At 35.8% G+C, this 18,753-nt stretch overlaps 1 protein-coding gene across 1 annotated transcript; it reads left to right on the top strand.

Moving 5' to 3' along the window:
- Nucleotides 1-66: 66 nt before the first annotated feature.
- Nucleotides 67-17,861, top strand: LOC136820522 (deoxyribose-phosphate aldolase-like). Its single transcript, XM_067076707.1, has 6 exons — nucleotides 67-305; nucleotides 12,264-12,476; nucleotides 13,179-13,294; nucleotides 13,490-13,714; nucleotides 16,744-16,931; nucleotides 17,740-17,861. Exons 1-6 carry the CDS (start codon nucleotides 116-118, stop codon nucleotides 17,771-17,773), a joined length of 966 nt encoding a protein of 321 aa, XP_066932808.1. The 5' UTR covers nucleotides 67-115; the 3' UTR covers nucleotides 17,774-17,861.
- The last annotated feature ends 892 nt before the right edge of the window (nucleotides 17,862-18,753 follow it).

Here is an 18,753-nt window from a genome sequence, read left to right as displayed (position 1 = left end):
GTAAAATTATCATAGACAAAACTCCTCCATTGGTAAAATTTACATGTAAACAGACGGAGGGTGCAAAATGTAAATAAACATTGCAGACTTCACGCTTGCTCTTTTTCCTGAAGACATGGCTGCTCATTTGGAAAGAAATCCTGGAGTTTCTTTTGATCCTTCCTGGTTCCAGGATATCAAAATTAATTTTCCTGGTGTTAAATTGAGAGCTGATACAATAGGAAAAAGAAGATCAATAAAGAAGGAATGGCAAGCTGCATGGCTCCTAAGGGCTGTTGCTTGTATGGATTTGACAACACTGTCAGGTAAAAACTAAATTTCAAAAGCAAAAAATCTTATAAGGTAAAGCCTAAACTGTCTGAAAAGTGTCAGATTGATCTATCCTGGTGACCTAACCTGATGCTTAGGCCACTTCCATCATACTAATAAAAGAATAAAAAAGGAATAATTCAATATATGTTTTGTTTTACCGTCAACTGCTCTAACACTTGTATTGTTGGGACGATTGCGGTCGAAACATGGGATTGGTTGATATCTGTGTAGTGACCTACCTTGATAGGTTTATGTTGAGCGAGGCAAAAGCCTCTTATTTGCAGTTTGGCAGAGAGTGCAGACGTTTGTTTCATGAAGAAAAAGAAATAGTTGTAAGAACTAAACTTACCTTGTCAATTATCTGTTTAGGCGGCAATCAAAAATATGTTCCATTCGGGTCCTAAAATATGTTCAAATCCAGTCGGTCGGTCGGTCGGTTGGTAGTAAATTTTGTCGAATTTTTAAGATCTAGTAAATCCCGATGAATCAAGTCGGCAATCAACAGAATCTTATGCCGCCATCACAAGTGTTACGCGTAAGCCAAATCGCGTATTACGTACAACCTCTAAATTGCTGAGTACAGGAGGAAAAAAATTGAAATTCAAAATGGCGGCCAAGGCCACCCTGATAACTATCAAAAATCTTTGTTTTTCAATCAGCTATTGCAGCTCAATAAATCAATGAAATAATTTGATATAAAAAGTAAACAAACCTTGAACCTTTCATGAATCCAAATAAATAAAAGTATTCATCTAAAGTGAAGATTACATTTGAAACACAAACAAATTTCTCTGCGGGGTCACTGGCAAGGAGTTACAACTTCAGACTTTAGATTCCAATTCTTGTATAGGCTGCAACTACACTGCCAAATTATCTGTATTACAAATACTTCCAAATGGGTCCATAAGTTAAGAAAATGAAATTATCATCTAGCACGGGGGTTTTGTTTTTAAAAACAAACTTCAAAATAAAATTGTTAATGAACTTGTTACTTAAAATATCACTTACTTAGATAATTTATTTATGATAAAACACCTCTTTCTAATAAATGGCCTCTTAAAGTCTTTTATCTTTGCCGCAAGAAGGGAGAAAAATTTAATTTGACCCCCGGTTTTTTCTCTCTTTTTCTAGCTATTTCCCGCGTGTTAGTGTAGACACAACTTTAATCCAGGGAAATGAAGCGTTTTCATTGGTCTAACATCACGGATGGTCACATGACCAGAATTTTTATCCAGGGAAATGCCTTGGCGGTAATGTTTTGCTTTAGTGAGATTGACCATTTTGTTGTTTTGTTTTGAGCGGGCGAAATTTCTGTACAAACCAAAATATGGCTTCGTTGGAATACCGGTTGAAAGACTTGTGCCATCTTTAATTTGCCAAACTAAATGTGCGCGCACATGTGTTAACCTTAAAGCGGCCAATACCCCCCAGGGTATTGGCCCTACTGCGTTGCTAAATTTTGACATGAAAATTTCAATAAGGGTACATGAAAAAACTTGAACGGGACTCAATGTTTGTTAAGTAAACAAAAAATAATGATTCAAAGACATGCTCCGTCCGACCGACGATTTTACCGACTTTCCGAATCGGGTTTTCTTGTAAAGAAACGGTCGGATGACCCGAATGGAACATATTTTTGATTGCCGCCTTACTCCCTGTTTGTTGACCCCCAAGCATTACCAACTAAGTGGGTACTACAATCTGGTCTGTATTTTCACTTACTGTTAAATCTCTTTGACAACAAATTTGTTTTCGTGTATTTTTTAAGAGTCTGCTAAATGACGCGCCCTACGTGCCCACGTGCCCTCATTTTTTGACTTGCCTTTGTGCCTTACACTTTTTTTTTTATAAGAACAATTTTATAAGAACAATGAGGCTCAAAAATGCCAAAAAATAGGAACAATGAATTTAAGAACAACCCTGAGCCTAGAATTGCTAAATTCCAAGCAAAATAAGGGCCAAAATAATGAAATTAGGTTACAAACCCAGAAATACCCCAAATTTTCCCTAAAAATAAGAACAGGATAAGAACAATTTGAGGCTAAAAGTGCCAAAAAAATAAGAACAGCCGAGCCTCAACAAAAATTTACTGGTTCTTATAAAAAAAAAAAAGTGTACGTGCCTTCGTGCTCGCGTGCCTACGTGCTCGCGTGCCTTGACGTGCTCGCGTGCTTACATGCCCTCCAAAATTTTACGTGCCCGACGTGCCTACGTGTGCTTACGTGCCCAAAGTTTTGACGTGCCCCCAACTTTTGACGTGCCCCCAAATTTTGACGTGCCCTCAAGTTTTGACGTGCCCTCGAATTTCCACGTGCTCTCAAATTTTGACGTGCCCTCAAATTTTGACGTGCCCTCAAATTTTGACGTGCCCTCAAATTTTGAAGTGCCCTCGAATTTCGACGTGCCCTCAAATTTTGACGTGCCCTCAAATTTCGGCGTGCCCTCAAATTTTGACATATTGTCAAAATTAACAACAGTATTCTCATTATGATAAATTATACACTCAGGGCTCCCACAGCTCCTCAAATCTCCTCAATTCTCCTCAAATTTCAAATGTCTCCTCAATTCTCCTCAAATCTCCTACTTTTTCTTGAATTTCTCCAATATTTTCTTCAAATCTCCTCAATTAAATTTGACCAAAAATAAAAAACATTCAAGGTAGTATCGCTGGCCTTTGAAAGATGTTTCGAAAATTGATTTTCAAGAATAAAATGCAAAATCTTTTGCTCGCTTCGCTCGCACATTTCTTTACTCTAATATCATGTTTCCATTTTCTAATTCTTTTTCAAAAACACGAAATCAGTGGCGTTTTAGCAGGGACAGAGACGACCACCCCAGAGCTTTTTAAAGGGGGCGCTAAAGAGCAAGGGGCACTAAAGGAGGTTTTTAAAACGCCCCAATCTTAAAAATTATACTTTATGCATGGCTCCCTTAATTGCCGCCCAGGACCAATTTTACTAAAATCATTTTAAGTTACTTTCAATTTTTCTTGCTTGCTTCCCTCGCAATCTAGTTATTTGGTAATTTCTTTGAAACCTTGCTAATTTACAAGTTTTTTTTGTGTAAATTGTAGCTTTATTGAATGAAAACCTAACTGCGCCCCAAGACCAATTTGCTAACAACAATTTTTATTTAAAACATAAAAACTCTTTTTTCGCTCGCTTCGCTATCGCAGTCTTTTTGATCTAGCAAATCTAAAATTTGTCTCCTTTTCTTTCATGATTTAGGGTATCTTGGCAGTTAGATTTTAAAAAGCTTTAATTTTAGAATTTGAAAATCTTTTCAGGTCTTTGTGGTTTTACACTTAGAGCCACTGCTCCCCTCTAAGGATAATTACTTAGGACCCCTCCCCAAGAAGGAGACTTTGGTAAACCTTTCCTTTGTTTAATTCGTAAAAAGCTAATTTTTGCAATAAAAGGAGACAATCTCAAAAGAATTTTTGTGCATCTTTCAGGAAGAGCCACCACCCCTACTGCATGTTTGGATGATGTCGATCTAACCCATTACCCAATTTTTTCATTGAGCAGTATACGTTGCTTTTTTAACAACAAAAAGCATCATTTTAACTTGAAAAGTTTACTGTCAAGAAAATCTCCTCAATTTTTCTAAAAATATATGAAAAACTCCTCAAATTGTTAGAGAAATCTCCTCAAAAAAGTGAAAAATCCTCCTTAATTCTCCTCAATTCTCCTTAAATTTGAAATTTTGAGAGCTGTGGGAACCCTGTACACTTCACTAGGCTGGGGTTTTAAAATTGGAAGAAAAAAGTATGAAGAAGATGTTTTGTCTGCTTATAAAAGAATTAGCAAGAAACACTGAGGGATATGGTTAAGCAATACTTCGAAGCAACCAAAACTAAATAAAGAACATTTCTGATTGGTTGAAAAAAGAGAAAATATGTGAGACGCGTGCTATTTACTTTTTATCAGCTGGCTCTCTTTTTATTTCAAGTTAGGGGATATAGTGTTAATTATTAGAACTTTCTGAAATAGGAAGGAATTTTTTAAGATTTTAATAGAGGTATGGCATTAGAAATCCCTTCAAATCTCAAGTATCACATTGAAATGCAACTTGAAATTTTGCACAAAGACAGTCTGATAGTTTTTTGCTTCCCTGTATAAAAACTGTTTTAATTCGTTGCCAATTTTTTGGAAATTTGTATTAAAAAATAGTGTTTCCATTTTGGCAAGATCGTATGTTGTCTCAACTTTAAGGAGAACATTTTAAGTAAAACATCATAAAGTCGGTGACGCTGAAAATCTTATATCCGCTGACCAAAAAGAAAAGTTTGTGTTTCTTTAAACACCACATTTTCTTATACAAATTGTCTGTCAACGTTATTCTTATGTGTAAATAAGCGACACTCGAAAACAATGGCTTTCGCGAATATTCAAAGACAACCTTATTTAAAGCTGTGAAGCGTGTGATGTACTCAATATGATGATGAGTAAATACGGTGATTTTTGATTTTTACTCTTTTGTCGACTTTTTGCGATTTTTGTGTGCAAAACGAGGAACAGTTTTACTTCACAGAAGAATTCATAGGAGAGGGATGAAATGTCTCCTGATAATGAATCATCAAAGGTAAATTTGAGGGCACGTCAAATTTTGAGGGCACGTCAAAACATTGAGGGCACGTCAAAATTGGAGGGCACGTCAAAATTTGAGGGCACGTCAAAATTTGAGGGCACGTCAAAACTTGAGGGCACGTCAAAACTTGAGGGCACGTCAAAACTTGAGGGCACGTCAAAACTTGAGGGCACGTCAAAACTTGAGGGCACGTCAAACTTGAGGGCACGTCAAAACTTGAGGGCACGTCAAACTTGAGGGCACGTCAAAACTTGAGGGCACGTCAAAACTTGAGGGCACGTCAAAACTTGAGGGCACGTCAAAACTTTGGGCACGCAAGCATGTAAGCACATTGGCACGTCGGGCATGTAAAATTTCGGAGGGCACGTAGGCACGTAAGCACGCGAGCACGTCAAGGCGTGCACGTGCTCGCGAGCACGTTGGGCACTTAAGGCACGCAAGCACTTAAGGCACGCAAGCACGTAAGGCACACTAGCACGTAAGGCACATAAAAAAAATGAGGGCGTGTGGGCACGTAGGGCACGTCATTTAGCAGACTCATTTTTTAATACGCTGTTCATTAAGTCAAATTAAATGACTTTGGAGGTTCGGTGAAATGGTGAAATCGCACACGCTGACAAACACCTAAAATGGTTTGCGAGTGCTAAAATAGCACTCCTATAAAATATACAAGAATGTAAAAAATCCCTTTTGCAAAGGCTAATAGAGCACACCATAATCTATGACATATTTTTATGGAGTGCTATTTTGGCACGCGCAAGGTGTTTTTCATGGCCAGGCCTGGCAGGTTCGCAAAGGCTGATTTAGTGGCATAATTCTTTTGTGGTAACCAGGAATGGTTTTCATCGATCTTTTGGATACCAAGAAGTTTGACAAGTTGTTCATATTTCACTGATATACCCTCTGACCAAAGAAGATAGGATCGATCGGATAGAAGGACTCTTGGTTTTCAAATAACCATCATCTGCAGCTTATACTTGTACTTGCTGGTTAAGCCAAATCGTCCATTTGACAACTGTTGGCGGTTCGTCTGGGATGAACCATGTCCCTTTCATTTTAGTGCTTCTTTGTAGAAATTGTTATTTGTCAACCCAGAAGATTTCATCACTTTGTCTTCTAGTTCTAGTGTCTCAGTTGGTCGACCAATTTTCGTACGTTTGTTTACGTTGAACAAGAGTCTTTTTGTTAAACATTGGTTTGGTTGTCGCGCCAAGTGTGCGAGATAACTTGATTGTTGTTTTGATACGAAAGTTGCGATATCATCGGTTCCACAAATTCGTAGAATGTCTTGGTTTGTCACAACAAACCGATATTCCTCAGTCTTGGAGCTATTTCGTACAAGTTTCCTAAGCATACCAACATAATACAGAATTTATTCTATTCATTTCTGCAGTACTCGCATTCCAAGTCTGGCAAGAATAAGTCAGTCTAGTGCGAACCATTGAATTGAAAATCAGTACTCTTGTTTTCAAATTAATTTTATAATTCAGCTAGTGATATACGAAGGCTTATTTCTGCGCTGCCCGTCGATGTTTCGTCATATTTTATCTTGTCTCCGAGGTATCGAAATGTTTTAACGTTTTCGATCGCCAGATTCTGTAGTTCAGCAATAGATTCAGGGTACGTCGACTGGTAATGTTCTTTGATGTATTCAAAGATGAAGATCATACTTTTTGTTTTCTTGATGTTAATACTCGGTCCGTATTTTGAGAATATCTCATGTAAAAGAACAAGGCCCTTTTGAAGATCGACTATATTTTCGAAAAAGAGTTCTAAATTGTCCGCATAACCCGACCAGTTTGCGTCATGATCTCCTTCGTATCCTTTTGCTCTCTCTTCTCGGGTAGTTGCAGTTGAACGTATACGATATTTCAGTTTTAGAAAATTGATTTGTTGAGTTTGACATTCATTTTCATAAACTCTCATAACGTAGTCCATGTACAAATTATACAAAAGCGGGGATTCAGGACCACCTTGACGTACACCAGTTAAGATTTCAAATGAGTCATCAGGAGTTTCAGACAAGGCTGTTGTAGTGTAGGAGTAAACACTTGAAGAATATCAAAAAGTTTGGTTGATCGATTGGGTTTGAAGCGTTCGGATATTGATTTAAACAACCATTCTCTGATAACGTGGTCGAAGGCTGAGCTGAGGTCAACAAATAAGACGTATACCGGCTTTCTAATAAAGTCAGTTATTTGTTGGATTCGTTTGGTTATAAAGATACCATCAGATGTTCCTCTCCCCGAACGAAATCCTTGTTGCTGGTCCATTAGCGTTTTATCGTACCACGACTTGATTCTGTTTATAATTACTATCACGAGAATCTTACATAGGACTGAGCCAACTTGTAACGCCCTATAGGTTTTAGGGTCAGATGGACTTCCCTTTGAGGCTCCTTTCCATAGCGCAACTAGTTTGGAGTGTGTCCAAGAATTCGGAATTGTCTGTGATTCCCAAATATCATTGAGATTATAATGGACTTCATTTAGGAGTTCGACAGAGTCGGTGGCGTATTTGAAAAATTCGGAAGGGGCATCTGTTGACACCTTTCCGTTTTTCATCGATTTTAGCACTTTCTTTATTTCCTCGGGTGATGGTGGATTTTGGTTGATATCGTTTTCATTGTCCTGAAGCATTTCAATGAAGGATGGGACAGAATCGAGTTCATTCGGAATTTCAGCCTGATCGTTAAGCTTCGCGGTGAAGTGGTCATAAAAATAGTTTCTGAGTTTTTCGGAGTCACATTTGTTTTTCCTTCGAACGTTTTGGAACGAAGAACTAACATTTTTAATCTTTCTGAACAGTTCCTCAGTTTCTCAACGAGTTGCGTGCTGGTTTATCGTCTCGGCTTCGCGTCTTAACTTTTCGTTACGTAGGTATTTCACACAATTCTTTATCTTCCTGGTAGCTTTCTTGAATTCTTGAGTTCTTGAATTCTTATCACTGTTGAAAATAAGGCCAAAATCGGTCTTGACTAGTTCAAAAGTTTTGTCAGATCACCATTCACTCTTTGATTGATTGATTGATTGTATTGTATGCATATCGTATCAAAGGAAGTTTGGATTTTGAGTATGCCTATTTAATCCAAAGGACAGTTTTTTTTCGTTTTTTATTTTCGTTCATCTATTGGGACAATTGTTTTGGATTTGATAGATAGCGAATGATTATTTGGATGATGGATTTTCTAAAACCTATTAACCAGTTTTTGTATTAATGTGATTACAGCGATTACTACTTCATTTGTACATAAATTTGATTATGTCTCGAAGTTTCAGTAGCAATGTGACTGTTGAGTGGCCTTTGTGGAGTCCCAATTTGTAGCAATATAAACTTGAGTTTCTACATAGTTCAGTATTCTGTTTAGAATGATACGTTCAAAGATTTTTGAGAAGATTGGAAGAATTGATGCCTTTGCAACTAACAGATTCAGAACTTTTGGAATGGGACAAATGTATGCAAGCTACCATTGTTCTGGAAAGATTTTTGCAGTGATGAAAGTTTTGATGGCGTGAACAAGTGGATTCATCAACTTGACTGGAATCTAATCATGACTACTCAAACAGTTGCTGTGAAGTTCCTAGATGATCTTGCTCACTTCTTTATAGGTCGTATGGAGATTCTTTGGTATCAAAAGATAATTCAGACATGATTTGCTCGGTATATCTCTCACTTATTGGAAAGTGTTCTTTATTACTTAATGCTCCCTAATTTAAAAAAAGGGGATCCATCCCCTCATTACCAACTTTTAACTTTTCGGTTTTGAAAAAAGATCACACATCATCATCCCCAGCCCAAGGATAGATCCTTACCCATTGATTTACCCCCATGAAACTTTGAATTGATTCAGATGGTGTTCGAAAAAAAGGCCTGGTTTGCGGCATTTTAAATATCTGATTGCCCTTTTTGCCATTTGACGAGCTGACAACCAAAACTTTTGTATAGATAAAAGGAAAAATCCTTCTCTCAAATTGTTTTGATGTCAGATTAGGTCACTTCTTGGTTTTGAAGATATCATTGATCACATTTTGAGTCATTAAACTTACATTTGGCTTACAATAATACCAGTTGTAAAATGAAGAATTATTGATATATTTTGTTGTTGTATAATTAGCGACTAGATTGTTGAATCTCGATAAAATGAGCAAACAAGGATATTATGTAACTTTCAGAATGTTCCAAAATGCCTTGAAAAAATTGTGTACAAAGACTTTGGGCGTTAGATATGATCATTTATATACCAGAAGACGCATATTTGAAGTAGAATTCAGAAATCAGTGTTACTAAAATTAATTTTTTATAATTTTTGAGAAATTAGGTAAAAGCTGGTTTGCGATGTCACAGATGATGACAGTTAACTATTAAATGCTTTGTTCTTTATTATCTGTGAGACTTCACAGCAACAATTTGGGATTTTATTAAAGATGTGGGAGTTGAGAATTACGCGAAACAAATTACTGAGATGTACTAATCTCTTGAAAATTAGAACTTTCAATGTTCGAACCTTGAATGGATCTTCCCAATTCAACGAGCTTGTGCGTTCAATCTCTGAAAAAAATTCTATAGATATGATTGCAATCCAAGAACATCACATTTTCCATCCTGCTGATAACCTTATGTATTTTTCAAACTCTTCTTTTCAACTTATTACAACATCGGCAACTAAAAACTATGTTAATGCTACGGTTTGGGGAGTAGGTCTTCTTCTTTCTTCTTTCTTCCAAAGCAAAAAATAACTTGATTAAGGTAGAATCTTTCACGCCAAGAATTTTGATTGCTGAGTTTTCAAGCAATCCAGTTTTATCAATTGTTTGTGCAGGTTTGTGTCTAAAGTCCACATAATAGTGCCCCTAAAGAGGAAGTTGAGGAACTCTATTTGGGACTTGAAAATTTACTCGACGATATTCAAAGACATAATTTCGTAAGCATTGCTGGTGATTTTAATGCGAAGCGTGCCCGATGTCTCTTTCTCAGATAACGACCTATATAGTGCACATATGCCCATATTTTAACTCAGGTTGAAAAAGAAAGCGAAATTGTTTAGGGGAAATGTAAGATCATCTGTATCCCTTTGGAAAGTATTTTACGGGATAATTTAGTAGTAAAGTAAACATACTAATCGCAATGGCGAATACCTCTTAGATCTGATTGATGAATATGGCCTTTTCTCGTCAAACTATTTCATGAAATGTGTCATTAATCACCTTTGGACATTCCGATATCCAAATGGCGATAAAGCTCAACAAATTGACTATATTCTCTTTCGTAAAAAATAGAGAAATGGTATTAAAGACTCTAGAGCAAATTCTTTATTCTCCTCTGTCACCGTATTGTTTCTTCAAATATCAAATTAAGCATTCGTGTATCAAAACACTGGAAGCCACACACTCTGAAGAAAATCGATTGAAAGGAATCTTCTCTCAATCCTGAAATCCGTAACAGATTTACTGTTGAAGTATATAACCGTTTTTTCATCTTTTCATTGAAGATCTAAATAAAGACAACATTGAAGATGCTTATTCCAGTTTGATTTTGCACATCCTTTAATTTTCGCGCATCTTGCGAAATCTGAGATATTTTCTTAGTGTTTTAGACGATTTAAAGTGAGCTTTACTCACTTTTAGTGTGCATTGAAGCTAGATTTTACATACTAGAGGCATATTTACCATAAACCGAGGCCCCATTTTGTTAAAAGAGATTCAAAAGATTTAAAAGATTTCTACTCATTCAAAACAATTACTAATTCGTGCATCCTTTAATTTTTGTGCGGTCAGGTGCGCAAAAATAAAAGGCATGTGAAAATTAATGGAATTAAGGTAAGAAATAAAATTTCTCACCATTACCCAGGTCATCCTTTTTTGTGGGTCACTGGGTACTTAATGCTGGAGGTAGGGGGTAGGCAAAAAATAAAAGCAAAAATCAGATGGATGGTGAGCTCTGCTTTCGATTCTTTTTGAATCAAGGCTAATAGTCTTTTTGGTTGGAATTTGCCTACCTAACCCTTCGTGTTTATGTATATTGCTGATTAATGTGATTAGATCTAATCGGTACGGTATGCAATGCTGAAAATACATTTGTCAGCTCCGCTAACAACTCTAACAACCTGATAGTTGTGGAGAAATTTTTTGACATAATCTTTGTTATTTCTTTTTTCTAAAAGTCAAACAGTTTTAAGTATGTACATACCCACATTACCCATATGGTTGACATCTGTTGACAAAATTTTATCATTAATGATTAAACGCCATTGTATCATGTATCATATATGAAAAAAAATTAAAAAATATCTAAACTCGTCCGTTAGTATCTACAGTAATCAACTAATCGAATTTCAAGGGTAAATCACTTTTCAATCACTGGGATACGAGGGAACCAGGAGTATCCCCTTGTCATGCAGCAAGGGTCGTAAAATATTTAATACTTCAAAGATTTCTGCAAATAAATTCCCGAAACTTCGCGCAAAAAATACTCATGAAATCTAGGAAATGAATAATAGATTTTTAAGTCATAATCTCCCTAACAAAGGTGTTAATATAATTTTTCGATCCTTTATCACTCTTATATTATCACTATCAAAATCGTACATAATTCAATATTCATTGTCGATGGGAAATGAAAGGGTGAAGAAAATCTTCAACTGGTTTAATGGAAGATTTCAACTGGCTTCTAATGATATAGGAAGTCGAAGCATTAAAAGATCTTTATTTTCTTTTATCCATTAATAACTCCATTAAAATCATCATATGGATTTAATACATTTTACGTGGCTAACAATTTTTTTTTTCTGGCTCCGTAAGAACTTTCATTTTATTTGAATAAACACTACAATATTGAGTGGTATTTTTGATAAAACCGAATGAAACTGACCTTGCTTAAAAATGCGCCTGCAATTCCTCCCATTGTCATTTTAAGTTACTGACTAAGTTAGCTGACTAAGGAAGATTTCTATTTTCGTTATTTCAGACACAGTAGATTAAAATGATTGTGATTTTATTTTCATCCATTGTATACCTTAAGAGAAGAAATTTTGGCTAATTTGGCGAATTCCCTAAAAATTTCGCTAAATTCGCCAAAATTTCTTTTCGCAAGATTTAAATTCAAAGGTCATTCACCAAAATAAATTCTCGCCAAATTTGATTTTCTTTAAATTTAGTCTCTATTTCTCCTAAAAACCCTTTCCCCCCCTCTTTTTCCTCTTTTTTCCTCTTTTTTCAGCTAAAATATTGAACAAAAATGGGTCGTTCGTCGCCAAAATTTATTCTCGCCAAATTTAGAAATTTTATTAAATCGCCAAAATTAATTCCGCCAAATTGCACCAAAATTGGCAAATGGGCTCTATTTCCATTTTGTTTGTTTGGTAGGTGATGACTCGACTTCAAACGTTCGTCGATTGTGTTTCAAAGGACAGAATCCCATCCGTGCGGACCTTGTGGAGAAACTAGGTGTTGGACACTTGAACATCACTTGTGGTGCAATATGTGTTTACTCGTCACGTGTCCCTGATGCAAAGAAAGCATTGGCTGATGCTCGTTCCAACCTGCCTATCGCCTCTGTTGCCTTCGGATTCCCAGCAGGTACTTATACAGGTTTTTATTGTGTTTTTCTGCGACGGAGACAGTTAGCTTCTCACTGACTGGGAACCACGGTAAATAAGCACTTTTACCGTCCTCAATTTTGCGTGTCAGAACTAAAATCGTTTCACTCACTATACCATCCTCAAAAGTGCAGATACCTTGACACGCGGTAGAACGATATGATATATGATAGTTCGGACAATCCTTCTGACCTGAAAACATACTATTGAATCTTCGAATTCGATTGGGCTTTTCCAGAAATAGTCCGTGCCCCCCCCCCTGTTGAGGATATCGGATATCCAGGGGGTTAACGATTTTTGTTCAAAAGTGGATATCCAGGGGGTTAAAATCTACAAGGGAGCGGGTATCCAGGGGGTAAAGTGTCTTTTCAAGTAAAAAATACGATATCCAGGGGTAAGTATCTTTATAAGAGAGGATATTCAGGGGGTTGAGCATATTTTTAAGAATGGATATCCAGGGGGTCTTTACTAATAAAGTAGGATATCCAGCGGGTTTGATACTTCGAAAAATCAATATCCTCAACAGTGGGGGTAAATTTTTTTTCTGGAAAAGCCCATTGTAGGATTGTCTGTAGTAGTCTCCACCGCATAAATCATGTAGAGGTTTTATTAGTTAGTAATCTTAACTGGTAAAACAATAATAAATCTTCCGTTAATATGTCCATCATTCGATCTTTTTCAGGACAGACACCGTTATCATACCGTTTGATGGAGATCAAAGACGCAGTTGCCAAAGGAGCCACTGAAATCGATATCGTCCTCAGTCGATCACATGTCATGCAAGGAAACTGGGAAGATGTATTTATATTTTAATTCATTCTTCTCTTGTTCAGTTGTTGTAAATATACCCTTGCCAAAAAGTAATTGCTGTAGCGAATGGTTCGGATTTCTTGCAAGGAGAACATCTATTTGGTAAAAAGAAAATCGTTTTTTTTGGCACTTCACTAACTTTGTTTCAATTTCCAGTCAAATACTTTTTCTTTCTTTTTTCAGATATACAATGAAGTGAAAGCAGCTCGCGAGGCTTGCGGAGACGCCCATTTGAAGACCATTTTAGCAACAGGTGATTGTGGTTCCCTTGACAACGTGTACCGTGCAAGCATGGTTTCCATGATGGCGGGATCAGATTTTATCAAGACGTCGACTGGTAAAGAAGGGGTCAACGCCATCTTACCCGTTGCATTGGTCATGGTTCGATGCATTCGAGAATATCACCAGGTGAGCAATACGCCTTCCCAACAATAATCATCCCAACTATTTCTTTCTTCCATTCCTCCTAAGAGGTCCCGACCTTGATTTACAAGCGTTACTTCGCAGAACTCAAACTGTTTAACTCTCACTGTGAAGGCCAGAAAGCGCAGAATTTGTGGAAGACAATGCTATCTGAAAAACTTTTCGGTCACCCTTTTCACGAAGCTCGCTTATCTATCAGACGTCGTGTTAAAAATATATATATATTTTTTTTCTTTATTGAAACAAAGACAAATATTAAAAAACATTAAATGTATGAAGAAAGGATCTACAGCTTTTTTTTATACTTTGTGTCTCAAAAATTGCTACAGGATTTGTTACTGAGCAATGTTACCCTGGCCTTCTTAATATCTCTTAGATTATACTAGAATACTGAATTTAGTAAAGAAGAAAATAAATAATATATTTGAATGATACCTGACTCGAAGAAGCTTGATGCAAAAATTTTACTTCAATTTTCTTCTTTCCTTCTGTTGGGACATTTTTCAGTAAAACCACTTGTGTTTACACTTTACAAAATGTTGCTTGACTTCTGCAAACAAAAACATTCAAACGTTAACTTGGTTGATAGAGGCATGGTCGTTAAAAATAGTTAAATAGAATATGTGGAGTGGTTTTTATTTTCTGAAAAACTACAAAATCTCTCTCTTTTTTTGGGTCAATTTGGGCCAAAGTACAGTTGAACTCATGTAATTCGAACTCCCATAATTCGAATACTCACCTAATTCGAACAGATCCTGTGCTCCCCTCAGAATTTACCTTAAAAACCTTACAAGAAAAAACTCCTTTAATTCGAACTCATGTAATTCGAAAAATCATTTAAATCGAACAGATTTTCAGGTCCCATCAAGAGATTTTAATCATGTAATTCGAATTTTCGACCTTTTTGATTGACGGGGCTATCGACACTCTCAAAAAGATGACTCTTTTCGAATCATGAACGTCATCCCACTGATTCAGAAGATCTCCGAGGAGAATTTTTAAGAAACGAGATTAGAAAATGAAAAATCGATAATCGAAGACTTTTTTGAAAAATTATGAATTGACTTTTAAATTTCAAAACTTGTCCGTGTCAAGATAATTCATACTAGTATTTCACTATTCTAGCTCGAAAATACAAAAATTGTTCAAAAGTAAAAATGGGAAAGTCTGTTTTCATCAAATCAGGTCAAAAATATGAAAACTCATTTAAATCGAAACTCATGTGATTCGAACAAAATTCTCGGTCTCTTGAGAATTCGAATTACACGAGTTCAACTGTATGCCCAAAAATGAGGTTTTTTGAGATTTCCTCGAGTTTGAATCATTAAATGTTTCTGATCTTTTGCATAAAGACAGAGCGCCATCATAGGAAAGAAATGGTCGAAACAGATTTTTGTAAATAAATTTTCTCGGCTCAAAAAATGAATTTCTAGCTATAAGAATCACTATTTATTAGCATATATCAATGTTATGATCTTACCTAAGTCACTCATTTTCTCCATGAGATGGATGTTTTTGGACCTACCCCGGTGGAGGTCCTATAAATTAACCTTTGTCCGTTCGTTCCTTCGTTCGTTCGTTATTAGCTTTCCTCATTATTGGCTCGTTAGTTTTTTCTGATTTTTTGCACAAAGATGCATAACTATAAACCCTCGAATGTGACGGAGCCCGATTTTCCAAAAAAAATTTTTTGGGCAAATTTGGGCCAAAAAACGGCTAAAAAACGGGTTTTTTGGACTTTGTGAAAAATTAGGTCGTTAATTTTTTCTGATTTTTTTGCATGAAAGTAGGGTACCATCGTAGGTAAAAGATGGCTTAAGCAGATTTTTGCAAAAAAAATTTGTTGGCTCAAAGAACGCATGTTTATCTATAAGAATCACTATTAATAAGCATACATCAATGTTCTTAGTCAAATTACTCAATTTTTTTTATGAGATATAGATGTTTTTTTTGCTCACGAGGGCTTACTTTTAAAGAATATGTGTGTTTAGACATGAAGTTTTGGTTGCTTGGCTTGTTTTTTATAGAAAAACTGGCCAAATTCGATATTTTTTTATAAGCACACTATCAATTACTTAGGTATTAGCTTTTCTCGAGATTGGCTCTTTTATTCTTTATGATTTTTTGCACAAAGATGCATAACTATAAACCCTCGAATGTGACGGACCTCGATTTTTGAAGAAAAAAATTTGGGGTAAATTTCAGCTAAAAAACGGCTAAAAAAAGGGTTTTTTGGACTTGTTTTTTTCTGACTTTTTGCATGAAATTAGGTAAAAGATGGCTCAAGCAGATTTTTGTAAAAAAAGAATTTTTCAGCTCAAAAAACGCATATTTATCTATAAGAATCACTATTAATAAGCATACATCAATGTTCTTATAATTACTGAATTTTTTAATGAGATATGTTTTTTTGCTCTCGAAGTCTTGAATATGAAAGAATATTTCAAGAGCATGAAATTTTGGTTTCTAAACGTGTTTTTTTATAAGAAACAAACGACTAATTTTAATAGATCGTCACTATTTGTGTTCTGAATGTTTGTTTAATGGTCACGCTTATGTAGATATCAATTATATATGTGTTAAATGCATAACCAGGTAGGTCCATAAAAGTATCACTTGTTTGCTATTGAAATTTGTACCTTTACAGTCAGATTGGGGTTTAGGTTTGAAATTTTGAGTTGCTAAAATGCTTTTTATAAGAACTTGGCCAAATTCTTAATTTATTTATGAGCACATTGGGAAAAAAAACATTTTTACTTGGCCTGAAGAGTTTTTCTCGAGGTTTTATCATTATCATTCAAAAAATGAATTTCTAGCTATGAAAGAATCACTATTTACAAGCATAGATCAATATTCTTCTATCTTATAAATAAACAAATTACCTTTTTACCCAAACAAACCTTATTATTTTTGATTTTGACCAGATATGTCTTGTGTGTTTCATTGTTTTAATGTTCATTGATTAGTTTTGATAACCAGGTAGGTCCATAAAAGTATCATTTGTCTTTCTACAGAGGACTGGGTACAAAGTGGGTTTCAAACCAGCAGGAGGGATTCGATCAGCCAAGGATGCTTTGGTTTGGTTGGCATTGATGAAAGAGGAGCTTGGTGACGAGTGGACACACCCTAACCTCTTTCGTATCGGTGCAAGCTCACTATTGGTGGATATCGAAAGACAATTGTTCCACCATTGCTATGGAAGGTGATTTTTCTTCACTTTATTATCTGGGTTATCTTTTTTTCATACCTTTATCGGTTTCATACTCGCCAAGTCGCCTTTCTAAGAGGTATCGATATGTCTATTCTACAGGAATACTGGAATTTGAATGGGGGGAGGGTACAGCGGCAGGGTACTAACTCGTTTGGTGAAAAGGGGACCGCCACCCCCTACTTAGAAGCTGGTTACCAAGAAAACATTGCTAAATCAACCTAGAGAATGCCTTGTAATACGTTGCAGCCAATCTTAAGGGATGTTCTGGAGTTTTTATAAGATACTTCAGTAATTGGTCATTTAAAGTAATAGAGATGACGCGTTCTTTAGAAAAAGTAACAAAATTGTTGTATTACAGGTTAACGACCAACCAAATCAAGAAAGAGCTTGTAAAAACTCCAGCTTGTCCCAATCTTAACTCACCAAAATGTGGGAGAGCTCAAAATCTATAAAGTTTTGTGTGACAATTCGATTTTTCAACGTTAGGAAATCAGAAAAACAAAAAACATTTTTCCGTTAAATGAAGTTATAATTTTTTTCGGGAATATTTTTCCGTTAAATGAGGAAAATTTATATTCTGATTTGCCAAAATTGGTAAATTTTTACCCATTTTACCCACCGAAGATCAGAATTTAGTACAAGGTACTAGCTTGAAATGTAGTACCAGCTACTAGTTTTTTTTTGAGATAGACACTACTATTTATTTAAGTACCCTGTACCCCCCTGTTTGAATAGCAATATTTCTTTCAAGGGCTGTTCTTTTTAATATTAACTTTCTTATGTTTGATTCTGTTTCCAGATACGCAGCTGCGCACGAATTCCCCATATCATAATTGGGACTATCAGTAGTATTGAACGCCTGTTTAAATGTTTACGCCCTGTTCATCCTGGATCCACGTGTGCATTTGGAATGACCTTTGTGCGCAGATATATTTTTACATCAATCCATCAAATCAACTTAAAATGCACTTAAAATATTATTTTCATAAAACACGTTCAGTTTGTTTACATTTTTTGATTAAGACGTACTAAAGCACCATTTTAAAATTATATTGCCGTAACATTGTCAATCAAGCATGATTTTCGTCATTCTTCGGCCAAAGGTTATACTCTATACAAAGGTTGAAGGTGTATCTAACCATGCTCGTCAGACCGAACCACTTTTCACTTCAAAGACCAGCCTCTTTGTGGTTTCCCTTAAGCTAGATTTTTCTAAGCTAAATTAGTTGTTTATTTTTGGGTAATATAACATTGTCATTGATAATTTTTGTACTTTTTCCACATGTTTTTCATGATGTAGATAATTTAGTAAAAAATAGCATTTTTATACAAAATATATAATATGTCAGAAATATCAACTGTAGCCTCAATTTTGTCGAGACACAAAAAGCACTCTTATTATGGAGCATTCGTGTTGAAAATCAAAATATTTCGCCTACAACAGAAACCACAATCATGGTCGAAACAAGTGTATTTTGGCGTTTTTTAGAATTTAAAGTTCGGGCGAGAATTGCTATTTCAGCTCTCTCACTTTTTTCATCGAATATTTTGATTCTGGAGGGGCTCGGTGGCTTCTAGGCTATATTCCAAGCAAATGGAGCAAATTTGAGCTTTTAAATTATAAGGTCGTAAGTCTTAAGTCTCATGTTAAAACTCTACTTTCCAAACGTACTTTAACGCGCTATAAAATCATTTTTAAAATTTCGCAGGGAAATCACCTTTGTCTCAAATGTTTTGTCCATGATTGCAGTTTCTGCAACTCTTTCTTCAATCTTTACCGACTTCGGAGGTGTGCCGCTTCGTGGCAAAAAGA

This window comes from Clytia hemisphaerica, unplaced genomic scaffold (assembly GCF_902728285.1).
Source record: "Clytia hemisphaerica strain Z4C2 unplaced genomic scaffold, Clytia hemisphaerica genome assembly, whole genome shotgun sequence".
Lineage (NCBI taxonomy): Eukaryota > Metazoa > Cnidaria > Hydrozoa > Leptothecata > Clytiidae > Clytia > Clytia hemisphaerica.
Note: the sequence above shows the minus strand (reverse complement) of the source record. Positions and strands in the feature narration are given on the sequence as shown.

Bases quoted from the DNA above. Each gene is read 5' to 3' on its own strand.
- LOC136820522 (XM_067076707.1), top strand. From the start codon at position 116: ATGGCTGCTCATTTGGAAAGAAATCCTGGAGTTTCTTTTGATCCTTCC. The intron at 12,477-13,178 runs GTACTTATACAG...GATCTTTTTCAG, and splicing joins TGCCTTCGGATTCCCAGCAG to GACAGACACCGTTATCATAC. The intron at 16,932-17,739 runs GTGATTTTTCTT...TTCTGTTTCCAG, and splicing joins TTCCACCATTGCTATGGAAG to ATACGCAGCTGCGCACGAAT.